This window comes from Halichoerus grypus, chromosome X (assembly GCF_964656455.1).
Source record: "Halichoerus grypus chromosome X, mHalGry1.hap1.1, whole genome shotgun sequence".
NCBI lineage: Eukaryota > Metazoa > Chordata > Mammalia > Carnivora > Phocidae > Halichoerus > Halichoerus grypus.
This window is the reverse complement of record NC_135727.1, coordinates 4,404,666-4,419,396: the sequence shown is the minus strand read 5'-3', so window position 1 is coordinate 4,419,396 and position 14,731 is coordinate 4,404,666. Positions and strand designations below refer to the sequence as shown.

General features: G+C 56.2%; 1 protein-coding gene across 2 annotated transcripts; it reads left to right on the top strand.

Moving 5' to 3' along the window:
- The first annotated feature begins 7,855 nt into the window (after positions 1 to 7,855).
- On the top strand, positions 7,856 to 12,867 carry HMGB3 (high mobility group box 3). 2 transcript variants are annotated; one of them, XM_036101428.2, is made up of 5 exons: positions 7,856 to 7,940; positions 10,233 to 10,387; positions 10,603 to 10,742; positions 11,230 to 11,404; positions 11,865 to 12,867. In XM_036101428.2, exons 2-5 carry the CDS (start codon positions 10,238 to 10,240, stop codon positions 12,003 to 12,005), a joined length of 606 nt encoding a protein of 201 aa, XP_035957321.1. In that variant the 5' UTR covers positions 7,856 to 7,940; positions 10,233 to 10,237; the 3' UTR covers positions 12,006 to 12,867. The 2 variants fall into 2 exon arrangements, with proteins under 2 accessions (XP_035957321.1, XP_035957322.1); XM_036101429.2 differs by lacking the exon at positions 7,856 to 7,940 and adding an exon at positions 8,100 to 8,157.
- The last annotated feature ends 1,864 nt before the right edge of the window (positions 12,868 to 14,731 follow it).

Sequence of the window (14,731 nt, the reverse complement as noted above, 5' to 3'; positions counted from 1 at the left end):
CTCAAGAACTAGGAGTGAAATCTAAGGTAACTATTAGAACAGTGAACCCTTCTCAAGCACTCATTTTTGGGTCAGGCATTGCTCTAAGTGCTTCACATGATCCCCGCAGCAACTTGTGATGTGGGTACTATTACTAGTCTCATCTTGTGAATGGAAAAACCAACGTACAGAGAGCCGACGTTGTTTGCCCAAGTCACACTGGAGCAAGTCAGGCGCAGATTCCAGCCCCAGCGGAAGAGCTCAGGCTCCTCCCAGACATGCCCCACCGAAACGCTACGTGGCGCTATTGGGACTATGGGGCTCCCTTTGCAAGCCAAAGTCCCAGTTCGCCCTGAAAATCAACCCACCCTACCGCCAGTTCCCCAGTGCTGCCCCGTGGCACCAGGCACCCAAAGGGGAGTGCCCTTGGCCTTCTCTAGAAGTGATGTACATACAGAGGGACTCACCTGCTTGGCTGAATTAAGTCCTCTGTGCAGTTGGCATTTGTCCTCGAGTTTTCTCATCGTTCCCCTGCAACCAGAGAGAAGGTGTGCCCCCTGCACCAGGCATCCGAAAACACAGGCAGGCCTTCACTTTCTCAGGAATCCATTCCTCCATCTAGCATTTCGGGGTGTTTCCTGGGCCCCAGGCCCTGCGCTAGCTGGGCAGAAACCCAGTTGAGACCGACATTTAACAAGCAATCACCCAAACAGTGGCCAAGTGATGGCTGGGAGAAGTGCCACAAAGGAGATCAGAGGGAGAAAGGAAAGTGTGGCTGGGGGACCTCAGGAGCCTCCGGGGTAGGGGGGGAGGGTAACTGGGCTGAGGTCTCCAGGGTGGTTAGGACTCACCTGGGCCCCAGAAGGGGGACGGGGTCCAGGCAGCAGAAGAGCAGGCTTACATACATGAGCACTCCTGGTGGTTGGGGTGGGGGGTGGCCCAGGGAGGAAACTGGCTTTCAGGGTGAAGGCGAGGCAAGGGAGAAGAGGCTGCAGAAGTGTGTGTGTGTGTGTGTGTGTGTGTGTATGTGTGTGTGCAGGGGCGGGGGGGAGAGAGTTCTGTCCTCACTGCAGTGGGAGGAGAAGCTGCGGGTGGGCTGACAAGAAGGTCCGATTTAGGGTTTGAAAAAAGATCATGCTTGCTATTGGCTGGACGTGGGATGGGAGGTGGGTGGGGCACAAATCCCGCTACTTTTCCCCACCCTCACTGCCAAGATCCCAAATCCAGGCTCACAGCAGCTCTCTGCCTCTGGCCCCCTCGGGCCCATCCTCCTCAGCGACAGGGGTTGCTTTCTCGGATACAGCTTTGATTGGGTCACTGCGTGCTCAAAATCCTGCAGTGGCTTCCATTGCCTAGGGCCTGTGAGAACCTACAGATGACAACGCCTGCCAGGACAACCTCTTACTGCGGCCCTCCCTGACCACTCTAGACTTCGGGTTCTCCCACCAGTTCACCACACACTTCCACATCTCTGTTCACGGGTTCCGCTTTCCCCACAGCCTGGGGTAATTTGCTCCTTCTCTGCCCACGGAAACCTCACTAACCCTCGGTGCCCAGCTCAAAGTGACCTCCTTACTCAGAAAGCCTTGCCAGGGGCGCCTGGGGGGCTCAGTCAGTTGGGCGACCAACTCTTGATTTTGGCTCAGGTCATGATCTCAGGGTTGTGGGAATCCGTGCTCAGCAGGGAGTCCGCTTGAGGAATCTCTCTCCCACTCCCTTTGCCCCTCCCCCACTAGCTCGCTCTCTCAAATAAATAAATAAATAAATAAATCTTAAAGGGCTGGGGGGGAAGCATTGCCAGACTCGGCTCCACCCGCCAGCAGAATAAAGCCATCCTCTTGGCCTTTGCTTGCCCCTCTGTCTGGCATTTATTTCATCCTAGACTCCATTTAGCGCTGTTGGTGTGTCTACTCTCCAGATTGCAAGTTGCTTGAGGACAGGGACTTTGCCTTAAGAATGTAAGGAGGTCCTTTTGCCCTGGGGCTTACCTAGAGCATCAAGGTCAATTGAAAAATGCATTCGTTGGTTAACAAATTTGAATGGCGCGGCTGTTCTGTGACCCATACTGGGGAAATAGCACAGACTAGAACACGGGTCCCTGTCCTCAGGTGGCCACTGTCTGGTGGGGAGCCCATCAATTAGCGAGATAAATGATGTAAACGTATAGTGTTCCTTAGCTCCTGTAGCAAGATAAAGGAGGGGAGGAAGGGGGGAGGCAATGCTGGGTTGTGGGTTTCAATTTTCAATTAGGCAGTCAGGGAAGGTGGCATTAGAGCAAAGACATAAGGTGAGGGTGAGAGCCTTGCAGGTTTATGGGAGAAGAGCGTCCCAGGCAGAGGAAAGAGCTAGTGGTAAGGCCTTGGGGTGGCTATTCCTGAGTGAAGTGGGGGCAGGGTGAGGAGAGAATTGAGAGAAGGAATCAGAGGTGGGTGTGGTGGGCTTGTGTAAGGCCCTGAGGGACACTGGGAAGAGTGAGGAGACAAAGTAAAGTTGCGAGGGTCCTGAGCAGAGGAGGGGCAGGGTCTGACGTAGCCGGACCCCTCCAGCTGCTATAGTGAGAACAGACTGAAGTTTAGAGGGTGGGGACGAGTGTGGTCAGTCAGTACAAGTGCCATCCTCGCCAGAGTCATGTTCTTTCATCATCCGGGGGGTCTGTTTCAGTCCTCTTACTATGGTACTGGGGCACGCAGAGGACCACCTTTCAGGTTGGTTTGGTTTTTTGTTGTTTCCTTTTGTTTTGTTTTGTTTTGCCAGGGAGTAGGTAGTGAGCGAAGATAGGAAAATCATTCCCTTTGTGAAGCCTCACCGGCAATCCTAAGAACGTTGATGCCCTAAGGGACCCCAGGGACCAGCTCCTGTTCCGCGTTCTCATGATGGGACAGAAAGAGGGACCCCGGGAGCATTTAAAAAATGGCCACTCCGGTTCCCCCTCTCCCCACCGCAGGAATCCCTTCGGATCAGGTGCAGAGAAACAGCTCGTACCTTTCCCCCAAGAGGGGGTGCTGGCCCATTAGCTGCTCAGTGAGTCACAGCCGGCCCTGCGCCACTCGGGGCAGGCACCCAAGGGCCGAAGGGCCGTTCCGGACGCGGCGCGCCGTCGGCGGGGGCGGGGAGGCGGGAGCAGCCGCGGGCGCCCAGCCGACAGCTCCCCCGCGGCGCGACCCCCTGGGCGGCCGCCACCCCAGCGCCGCGGCCCTCGCCCGCCCCCCCCCCGACCCGGGCCCCGAGCGCGCTGGAGGGCAGCGGCCCTTCGTGGCACGTCCGTCTTCCCCGCGGGCCCGGCCCGCTCGGCTGGTGGTGGCGAGGGCTGCGTTCGGGGAGCTGTCGGCCGCCCCGCGGATGCTGCCCCACTTCCCGCCTCCAGGCTCGTGCTCCACGCGCTCGCTGCCGCCGCCGGCCCCAGGGCGGCCCGGGCCCCGCGCTCTGCGGGGAAGGCGAGGCCCCGGCCACGCCGGCCGGAGACGCGCACACGGCCGCGCTGCGGCCCCGGAGGCCCGGGCGGCCCGACCTGCGTGCGGCCTCGCGGCGGGAGAGCGCCCGCAGGTCCGCCCCCCGCGCCCGGCCCCCCGCGGGCCTCTCGCGCGGCCTTTGCGAGCCCGGAGTCCCTGCTTCTCTGGGCCGCCGGCTGCCCCTGCCAGCTCGCCCGTGGCCGGCGCACCCCACGGGGGAGCTGAGCTATTAAGGGTGGGCCAGGCGCGGCCCTAAGGGCCAGGAGACCAGCCCTGGCTCAGCCACTGACTCCTGTGGGCCCCCCACCCCGCGTCAGGAGGAGGCTGGGTTAGCGGGCCCGGAAGGTCCTTCCCAGCTGTGCACCTTTACAAACCTGTAAGAGCCATAGACCCGAACCACCTCTGAGAACATTTTCCTCCCTATGGGGGAAAAGGTCCAGTTGGAATACAATTCCCACTTTAGAGCGGGGGGGGGGGGGCGCGGGGAGGCTCCAGGCCGTGAACCAGGTCCGGTGGGGGTGAGCAGGGTAGGGCAAGGGCCCCAGGGAAGGCCTCGGAGCCGGAGCCGGCCTAAAGACTCCCTACCTGTGGAGATCTGAATTACAAAAGGCTCTTAGATCCCTACTGAAAGGGTAGGCCTCACTGTAGGATCTTCACGGGCAGTACCCTTAACAGAGTTTAAAGGATTCAAAAACTCGGCCCCACCCCATATCCACTCTGGCTGCATTTCCTTGGATTCTTAAAAAGGAGGCTGCCCTGTTTGGGCCTCAGGGATGATACCTTTAAGCCCTCGGCATCCCCATGAACCCCTGGGGGCAGGGTTGTGGGGGAGGGGAGGGGTAAAGAAGGTAGGAGGCTAGGGTTTCATGTTTGTTGTTGAATGATGAGGACTCCCTTTAATCTTTTGGGGGTCTTGAACAGACAGCAACTGAAAACCTCTTTAAACAGCATCTGCCACACTTTCCCCTATTTCCTGTTTACTTTCAATGTTTTCCTAACCTTTCCAGGCAGCCAAGCAGCTTAGGGGATTCTGGTTTGAGGTTCCCCTCTGTGGATGGGCTTGGTCTGGCGCTGGGCCTCAGAGGTGACTGATGTGGTTAAAGTACTTTCCAGCGAGGGCCAGGCCAGAAGCGCAGAGTGCCGTCCCTCGCCTTGACCAGTCGGAGCTACCCCCAAGTCACCGGGCGCTGGGCTTTGCTGCAGACAGCAGGCTGCCTCGGGGCCCGAGTTCAGGCCAGGCCCAGGCACCCCTGACTTTCTGTCACTTTTGTCACCTTCCAGACTGGTCCTTAGCTCTCCCCGGGTTGCCTTTTACAGGTGACAAGCAGACCACCTTCAGAGGTGTCTGACCAGTATCCCCTCCCTCACAAGCAGATGGCACGGTGGCCAGGGTGGATAGGTGGGTCAAATCACCTTTGAGAGAGGACACTGAGGCTGGGAGAGGTGAGGTGACACAGCCGAGGCAGACCCAAAGTCAGTGACAGAGCCCAAAGCCACAACCTTGCCGCGGCCTTCTAGCCCCACTGTTCATGTCACCTCATCCCCCTTCTGAACGTGGAACTGAGTTATGAGTTTCTGCTGAGGTAGGAACCCGCTAGGCCACAAGCTGTGTTCAGGCATGCCGCCACAGATGGGCAGTACTGAGGAGAAAGACACTGTGAGGAGCCTCCCACCCAAGGCTTGTGAGGGACAGACGGAGGAATTGGGGAGACTGGACCTGAAGAGGACATGGAGAGTTGGGGGGATATGTGCATTTGTTGTGGGGTGGGGGGAGGAGTAGGGAACCATGGCAACCATCTTCAGATCTCTGACTCGCTCAGCCATGTCATAGTCATGTACTGTGAGGTTCTGATGACAGCGACCACAGGTTTCAGCTTCAGGACAAGTGCTTCTGCTCCAGGACAAGGAGCTTTCTCAGGAGCTGAGATGGAAAGTCTTCCTTTGAAGAACAGGAGCAAACCGTTCGTCCTCCGAAGTACGTACGCAGCAATAGGAGGCCAGTGGGCAGGGCTGCGGCAGGGGGTGGGGAAGAACGGGTCTTGAGGGTGGTGTCTGGACAGCACTTACTGCACGGTGTCTTCTAGATGGGGGATGCTCTTATTTCCCTGGTCTGGCCTTCAAGCTGCTGTCTTTGGGAACACCCTCGATGTGCCCCGGTGTAAATGTGAACCTCACCATCCACTCAGGGTCCCCACCCAAGTAGTGCCTTGTGGGCTCTGAAGGTTGACACTCTGGTCCACCCCCTTGGTGCCTGCCACCTGCTAAGTGCAGCTTCCCAATGTGGCCAGGACGCCAGGCAGTGGATGGACCAGAAGGAGACCCCTGTCCCAACCTGAGACCCCAACTCACATCTTGGGCCTAGAAAGGCCCGACGACATTGAGAGGCTAGGGCACTCTGGCAGAGGGGAGATACCGGTCAGATCACACGTGGAGATCCTGCTCCCCGCTGGGAAGGGCAGAGGAGGGTGGGGGGAGAAGGGAATGGCCTGGGCAGGTTGGACCCTGAGAACCTCATCGTGGAAGAAGCTGGAGCTGTTTGCCTGGAGAAGAGACCTGGCCTGCCATGAAATCCTGAAGGGTAAGGAACTGTACTGTGTGCAGGATGGTGAGCCCAAGGCTCAGAGATTACCTGAGGTGGAAGAGACAGCCCAAAAGGGAGGCGGTAAGCTCCCTGTGAGTGGAGGTATGCAAGCAGAAGGTAGGCAAACGCTCAGCTAGCTCCAGCAGGGCAGAGGATTGGACCAGGTGGCCTTAAGGTGTTTGTGTTCCTGAGAGTCTTTAAACTGGGGACATGGGGAAGTGACTCCATACTTGTCAGCTCTTGGCAAGAGCAGAACTACCTTGCCTTTCGGTCTCAGTTGGATCCCTAATGATGGAAGCCTAGCAGTGCAAGCTGGGGGGGGGGGGGTTCAGGCCTTCCCAGGAGGCTCAGAGGAGTTGCCAAGAGCTGGGTGGGGTAGGGAGGAAGGGGCCTTGTGAGGTCAGTTCCCTTGCACACTTCAAACTCAGGCACGGTTTCTGGAAACAGCATTTGGAAAACTCATCTGGTGGGTCTCTTTTCTAAATATGGGAATTATAGATAGCTGGATATCTTGGCCCTTAAAGTGCTTTAGAAAGGGAACTTCCTATAGAAAAACTCATGATTCCTCTTCCATTAATTCCTCCAAATTTCAGTCCTTAAAATATGCCCCTTTTTCTCATCCTTCCTTTTTCTTCCATTCTTTTCAGGAAGCTCGTGGTACCTCAAGGAGGGAAGGGCCCTCATATTTTCCAACAAGGCTGATACTAGCATTTGGAGTGGGGAATTACTTTCTGTATGTGACTGTCCTGTGCACTGCAGAACATTTAGCATCCCTGGCCATCCCCTTCCCTTATAAAATTCCAGCAAGGACTCCCAGTCATGGGGCACTTCCAAACATCCCTTAGAGGAGACACTACCTCTCCCTACATTTTGAAAGCCATTGCCTTAACCCCCCCTCCTCCCCCACCCCCCCACCCCCGCCAAAGAAGTGACTCGCTCAAGGCCATATCACCAGCCAGTGGCAAAGCCAAGGCCAAGTCAAAGCCCATTCATTCATATTCATTCATCACAAGAACTTTTATTCTTCACCAGGGTGTTTGTCGGGAGAACTGAGGGAATGCGGACCTGAACTGAGGCAGTTAAGAGGGGGGACTCCCCGCCCACAAAACTACAGTGTCTCGCAATTTCTCTGCTTTTTGCCAAACTCCGTTTCCCTGCTGTAGCCCGCCTAGCTCGCCCTTTCCGCACATGCAGGCACAAATCGAATTTCTGGCAATTCGTGCGCAGAGCCTAGCCGAGCGCGATCCGCAGGAGCACAGTCAGGTCCCCTTCGGGCGGGGCAGCAGGGCCCAAGCGCCTCAACCCCGGGGTCTCGGCGAGCGAACCGCTGTCTTCCACCCGCAATGAGAAAGGAGCCAGCGAGCTGAGGCCGGGCCCCTGCCGCGGAGCTGCGCCGCAACTGGGTAGAGGTGGAGGCCCGTCGACCCTCGCTGGTCGGTCCCCGGAGGTTTTCCGGGTCTGGGGGGCTGCCTGGGGACCAGGGGCCGGGGGCAGGGACGCCCAGGCCGTGGCGCGGCGGGAGCAGACGGCAGCGCAGCTGGGCTCGACCTCGTCTTCCCACGCCAGAGGCCGAGGCCGCCGGGAATGGCGGGGCCACCTCTCTAAAGTCCTTTGAGATCCTAGCTCGCTTCGAGAGGGGGGGCGGTGCGTGTGGGAAAGCGAGAATATTATTATCCCTCTGTTTTGCCTCAGCAGCCAGCGCCGGCGGGTTGTTCTGTTTGAATGAATGATCCCAGAGGCCGCGCCCAATGGGCGCCCGCGCCTGTTTAATATGCATGAGGCCCGCGGCCAATGGCCGGGCGAGGAGGCTGTTTTAAACGGCGGAGCCCGCTGGCCAATCAGGCGGCTCTCGTGGAGGCAGCTAGCGCGAGGCTGGGGAGCGCTGAGCCGCGCGTCGTGCCCTGCGCTGCCCAGACTAGCGAACAATACAGGTACGTTTCGCACCGCCCGCGCCCGCCGCCGCCGCCGCCGCCGCCACTGCCGCCGCCGCCGCCACTGTCGCCGCCGCCGCAGCGCCCGCACAACTTTCCGGCCCGCGCCGCCGCGAGCGCGCTCCGCCGCCGCCCCCCCCCGCCTGTCGTCCCCGCGCCCTTCCCGCCCCTTCTCCTTCCCTCTTGCTAGGTGGCCGGGAAGGAAGAAGCAATTCAGGTGTTTCAACTTTTCAATGCTTCATCCTCAGCTCCCCGCAGTCGGGGCTGAGCCCCCTTCGGGGAGCCGCCCTCGGCCGCCGCCCTCCCCCCGCCCCCCCCAGGGCAGCGGCCGAGGGGCCGAGGCCCCCAGAGGCCAGATGTTAGGGCAGCTGCGGCGGCGGCGGCGGCGGCGGCGCGAGCCCAGGGGCGGCTGCGGGCTGCAGGCTGCGGGCTCCGGCGGCGCGCGGCGCGGCGCGGGGCGGCGGCACTGGGAAGGGGGCCGGGTGCTTCCCGGCCCGGGACGGACTCGGCGAGGGGCGGGCGGCCGGTGCCCGCCGGGGGCTGCGGCGTGGGCAAACTTCGCTCCCGGGCTCGGCCGGGCGCCGAGCGGGCCCGCGGGCTGCACTGCTGCTTCTGCATTAACATGGCCGTCGCGGGAGCGCCCGGCGGCCCGGGGGGTGCGCGGGCCGGCCGCCCCCCGCTCGTCGCCTGCCCGCCGGCCGCCGCCGCCGCCGCCGCCGCCGCCGCCGCGACCGCCGCTAACATGGCTGGCGCGGTGCTGGGCTCCGGCGAGGGGAGGACGGGCGGGCGGGGCTCCCGGGCGGGCTCTGGCCTCGGCTCCGGCGCCCGCGGCCCCGGGCTGGCGCCGTGGAGGGCCGGGGGCGCCGCCGCGGGCCCCGGCGCGGCCGAGCGTCATGGCTGCACGGGCGCCTTTGTTATCCCGAGGAGTGCGCCCCGCGCCGGCGGGGGGGGGTCCGGCCCACGGCCCCCGCCGCTCCGCGCCCCCGGGCAGTCCGGGCGGGGCGGGGCGGGGTGGGGGGCCGGCGAGCGGGCGGCGGCGGCGGCGGCGGCGGCGGCGGTGGCGGGGCCCGGACCGCTTTGTTCGCTGCCGCCGCCGCCTGCGCCGGCCGCGCGGATCAGCCATTTTAGCGAGCGGGGCTCCGAGGCACGGCGGGCGCCACCGTCGCCGCTGCCGCTGCCGGCCCGGCTCCGCGCCCTCGGCGCGCTGTTGCCACCGCCGCCCCCGGCCCCGCGCGCCCCCCGGGGGTGGCGGCGGGGGATTTCAGGGGCAGTTTCTTTCATCAGGAAGCTTTTGACAAAATGGAAGGTGAATTATGGGTGTCCGGGTGACCCAGCACGGGGCCCAGCCCGGCTGCCCGCTGCCAGCCCCGGGCTCCCCTGCGCCCCGTCCCGCCCCACCCGCGCAGCCACTGCGGGGCCCTAACGCAGCCCCTCAGTCGGTCCCTGCAAAGGGGAACGCTGTAGTTTTACATGATGACCTTGGGTGTGGGAAAAGGAAAAGATGGCGGGAAGCTGGGGGGTGGGACAGGGACGATGACAAGCCGCAGCTGCATTTTTATTTGGAAACTTTGGAGAAAGTATTCCTGGCTGGACACGCGTTCCGCTTTACTGATGAGCAAGACTAGCCCTTTTGGCATCCCCTCCCCCTTTAGATAATGACAGAGTGACAGATTGGAACTAATAGTACAGGGATAGCTGCTCACTTGCCAGATCACCTTTCTTGCAAAAGCCATTTTTATGAGCCAAAATGCATCAACAGTAGTGAAATTTGAAATGTTCCCTATTTACAGTTCTCCCGCTTTGATCTTGTGTTTAGCAGCGGTGACAGTATTTTTGTCTGTAACGGAGCAGATAAACAGTTGACGGCTAGCCTTAAGTCATTGGTCTCAAGCTTCTGTCATCCGCCTGCACCCCTACAAATGTGTCCTCCCCGCGCCCTTCCCACTTTGTGGTTGTAGTTTCCAAAACGTAGTAGCTCTGAATCGGAATGCAGCGCTGAGCCACCCCACTTGGGTCGGTTCCATTTGGAGAACTTGATCGCTCTCGCTCTCGGAGAAGTAACTCGCAAACCAGCGCGCTTCATGCTGGTCAAAAGTTAAATGACAAGCGACAGTGAAGCTGGTTTCCTCCCCACTCTGCCTTCGACGGGCCAGTGGCATCAGGCATTGGGTGGGGGGCTGCTTCCTAGCGGTGACCTTAATTCGGATTCTGCCCTGCCTTTGGTGTATCTTGTAGATCTGTTCTAGTCATTGTATTTGTTTTTCTTTGTCTCTCTTCCTTCATCCATCACAGTCAGGATGGCTAAAGGTGATCCCAAGAAACCAAAGGGCAAGATGTCTGCTTACGCCTTCTTTGTGCAGACGTGCAGAGAGGAACATAAGAAGAAAAACCCAGAGGTCCCTGTCAATTTTGCAGAATTTTCCAAGAAGTGCTCTGAGAGGTGGAAGGTACTTTTCTTTTGTGTCCTTCAAGCTAGCCTTAGTTGGATTTCACACATAGGGTTACTCACCTTCCGAGTAGCCCCAGGTGGCTCTTTTCTTCCTCCTGGGCTCCTCTTGTCTGCCTTTAGAATTGTGTGTGTGCTTTTATTTTTTAAAGCTGGACGAGGGTTTTAAGTCCTGCTCTCTGCTCCGAGGAATTTAACAGGTCCTGTTCTTTGCAGACAATGTCTGGGAAAGAGAAGTCTAAATTTGATGAAATGGCAAAGGCAGATAAAGTGCGCTATGATCGAGAAATGAAGGATTATGGACCAGCTAAGGGAGGCAAGAAGAAGAAGGACCCTAATGCCCCCAAAAGGCCACCGTAAGTGACTGTAGGGTTCAGGATAACAGTTAAGAGCTTTCCTTCTACTTGAAGGATTTTTAAGAGGACATGTTATCTAAAAATGTCAAGATACCCTGCAACGCATTCTGTACTTAGAGCTTTAAGATGCTATGCCAGGGAAATCCGATGTTAAGGCTGAGGTATTTGTGAGCTGTGTGCTTGTGGTGCTGGCCTGTTGGCCTTTCCGTTGGGAGGGAGGCACCCCAGTTCTGGGTGTCAGGGTCCTTAGGTATGTTTTTCTCCCCCTTCTCCAGTAACTGAGAGCCTGAGAAAGTAACAATGTATTTCTGAAGCATCTTAAACATTCTAGAACCTACAACTTGGTAACACTGTGTATGGTATCACACATTTCTTCACTTCAGGGAGGAGTCATAGTGGTAGGAAGTATGTGAGGAACAGGGGATTTGGGCTTAAGCTCACATTTTTTTCGGGCTCTCATCTAATTTATACAATTCTCTCCCCGAAGGTCTGGATTCTTCCTGTTCTGTTCAGAATTCCGTCCCAAGATCAAATCTACAAACCCTGGTATCTCTATTGGCGATGTGGCAAAGAAGCTGGGTGAGATGTGGAATAACTTAAGTGACAGTGAAAAGCAGCCTTACAACAATAAGGCAGCAAAGCTGAAGGAGAAGTACGAGAAGGTGAGGTGGGCCCGGGTGTGCCCAGGCTACTGGGCCGCATGGGCAAGCAGTCAGCCTCCCCGGGTATGGGCGGGTTGGGCGTGTAAGGCTGCTTTGCTGGGCTGAGGAGTGAGCCTAGCGTGCAAGGGCCCATCTCCCTACAAGATGGGCCGCAATTGCTGGTGTTCAGGCTTCTCTGGCAGAATTTTGTCTTTGGGACAACTGCAGGCAGGCTTAAAAAGTTTGATAATGTGGGATGCCATGGGCAGAGAATTTGGTAGTCCTATTAAACACTCCTTAACTTTTAAATTCGAGCAGCCGAGAACCAAATTTGTATGTATCTGGAAACAAATACTTCAAATAGCAGCCCTGTCTTACTTGTTCTCAATTCTGAGGTGGGGACAGCATGTTTCTACCCTTTGCTAAAACAGCTGCGGGAGAGCTTGTCTATTCATTTGGAATGTGTCCCTGTTCCTTCCAGGATGTCGCTGACTATAAGTCTAAAGGAAAGTTTGATGGCGCAAAGGGTCCCGCCAAAGTTGCCCGGAAAAAGGTGGAAGAGGAAGATGAAGAAGACGAGGAGGAAGAAGAGGAGGAGGAGGAGGAGGAGGAGGATGAATAAAAAAAACTGTTGATCTGTCTCCTTGTGAATACCTTAGAGTAGGGAGCGCCGTCATTGACACCCCTCTTATTTGAGGCGTGTCTGTTGCCCTCGTTAGGTTTAATTACACAATTGGGTCATGGTCATATTGTAGTTTCTCAAAGTGCTCTAGAAATTGTCAGTGGTTTACATGAAGTGGCCATGGGTGTCCGGAGCACCCTGAAACTGTATCAAAGTTGTACATATTTCCCAACATTTTTAAAATGAAAAGGCTCTCGTGTTCTCCTCACTCTGTGCACTTTGCTGTTGGTGTGACAAGGCATTTAAAGATGTTTCTGGCATTTCCTTTTTTTAATTTGTAAGGTGGTGTTAACTATATGGTTATTGGCTAGAAATCCTGAGTTATCAACTGTACATATCTATAGTTTGTAAAAAGAACAAAACAACCGAGACAAACTCTTGATGCTCCTTGCTCGGCGTTGAGGCTGTGGGAAGATGCCTTTCGGAGGGGCGGTAGCTCAGGGCGTGCACTGTGAGGCTGGACCTGTGGACACTGCAGTGGGCATCCATTTAGCTTCCGGTTGTCTTGTTTCTGTATATAGTGACCTAGCATTCTGCTGCCATTCTTAGCTGTGGCGAAGGGGGGGTCAGCTGGCATGAGAAGTGTTTGGATCCTTTTTAGTTAAGTGCGGTAGTTTTAAACTGTTTGTTTTTAAACAAACTGTAGAACTCTTCATTGTCAGCAAAGCGAAGAGCCATTGCATCAATGAAAGTTCAAGAACCTTCTGTACTAAACACAATTTGCAACGTTCTGTTATTTTTTTGTATGTTTAGAATGCTGAAATGTTTTTGAAGTTAAATAAACAGTATTACATTTTTAAAACTGTTCTCTATTATAACAGTCTAAATTTCTGACTCACAGCAGTCTTACTAACAACCCACTCCGTTGTATTTGGCGACCAGGTTCCCTGCACATCTGGTACCTTCTCTTAATGTGGCCGGCTTACTTAGGATAGAGATGAAGAGGCTACTCGAAGGTACTACGTGATTTTGTTTGTGTCTGAGTGGCATTAGGATGAAGTCTGAACTGCTGAATGTAGAAGCCGAGATAACTTGACCCGGGCAAGGAGGTGCAGAAAGGTGGGCGCTTAGGATTGAAGCTGACTACTATGTAGGTTTAATTTTTGTTTTTTTTTTTGGCCTCCCGCCACCGCCTTCCCTCCCCCCATACCGTGGGGCCAAATTCATTGCTAACCAGCAAAAACGTCCCAAGGGTAAGATGTATCAAACGTTCAGGCTTTTTCTTTTTTTCGTCGCCCCTGCCCCCAGTACATGTAGCAGATTATCATTGGTTCTGCTCAACAGTGGAGGAGGTGTCTTGAGCTGCTGCTTCTGTCTCCTGGACCCCAGTGAGGGGAAGGGTGGTGGGGTAGGGAACGGTAGCCATTTGTTTTCCTACTTCTTCAAGAAACCGAACAGCCCAAGGAAGATGGCTGGGGTCCCTGTTGCAGGCTGCGTCTGGGGCCACCTGTACTGCAGGCAGGCTGACGGGAGCGATCGTTTCTAAGCATTACATGCGTCCTATGAAAAGTAGGATGGCCTGCCCACAGTTTGAGCTCATTGACTGCAAATGTAGGCGGTTGTTAAATGTTGTTAAACTCGAAGAAGCTTGGTTTGTGTTTCAGTGGTTATTTCATGCCGGTGGACGGTGTCACATTTTGTCCCAGTTGGGGAAGGGGGTGACGTGATGGCCACAGTGGTACGTGGTGGCATTAAAAATCCTTTCTAGGGCTGACCCATCTTAACTGTCGGCAGTAACGAAGGACACTGTGTTGTGGGCGAGTGTTCCTATTGCCCAGCATGAATACTCGGCTGTGTGTGTTTGAGGCTGCGAAGCACTCTCGGGAGTGTTGTAGTGACCTTACTCAGGAGAAAGCAGCTTTTTCTTAAAATCCACTATTTGCATGTCTGCAGGCTGTGTCCTCCCCACCCTGTCAGGTCCTGGATGGGTATGTCACGGTCATGGTCACCGGCCCAATCTCTAATGGGTATTCATAGCCATTCCTTTTCACATCAGAACTATTTGTCCTAAATGTGTTTCAAGCTCTTCTAGAAAATGACCACGAATTTAAAAACCCTTGGTCGTGAGGTTTGCCCAGAGGCACTTGTTCCAGGATTGCCCCTCTGCTTCAGCCATGCCCTTGTCACTTTCCTCCAGCTGCTGCCCGGCATACGATGTACCAGGCTAAGATTTGGGAACTGGTCAACCTCATCAAATATGGAAGAGAAGCTCGACTTGTAGTCCCAAAGGTCCGCAGACTTGCTAAGTGGTGTCTATCTGGTTGTAACACTTTTGTGCTAAACAAGTGAGGGAGCTGCTTAAGTGATCTTTGACTAAGCAGACAGAGTTCTAAAGAGATTCCAGTTGAGGCCACTTGGCCCACATTTTCACCCCAGCATAAGATCGCTCCTCTTAATGGAATGATGCTTTGTAGCTTCTTGGAGACGTTACAAGTAGCATATGGTGTCGCCATCTAAGGCTTCGGCTGAGCTTGATTTCTGGGCCCCCAGTGTGTGATCTCGCAATGCCAACCTGGTCCCCCCTTTTTTTTTAAATCCAAAGGACAGTACCTGCTTTCTCTAACCACCTCTCTCCCAACCCCCTCACCCCATTTTTGAATGATGGTTTATCCTTTGGAAAGAACAAGGTTGTGATGTAGCAACTATTGTCTGTGTCTCCTGTGTGT

Excerpts from the sequence above, each read along its gene's own strand:
- HMGB3 (XM_036101428.2), top strand. The coding sequence starts at position 10,238 with ATGGCTAAAGGTGATCCCAAGAAACCAAAGGGCAAGATGTCTGCTTAC. Across the intron at positions 10,743-11,229 it reads AATGCCCCCAAAAGGCCACC|GTCTGGATTCTTCCTGTTCT; the intron begins GTAAGTGACTGT and ends CTCTCCCCGAAG. Across the intron at positions 11,405-11,864 it reads TGAAGGAGAAGTACGAGAAG|GATGTCGCTGACTATAAGTC; the intron begins GTGAGGTGGGCC and ends TGTTCCTTCCAG.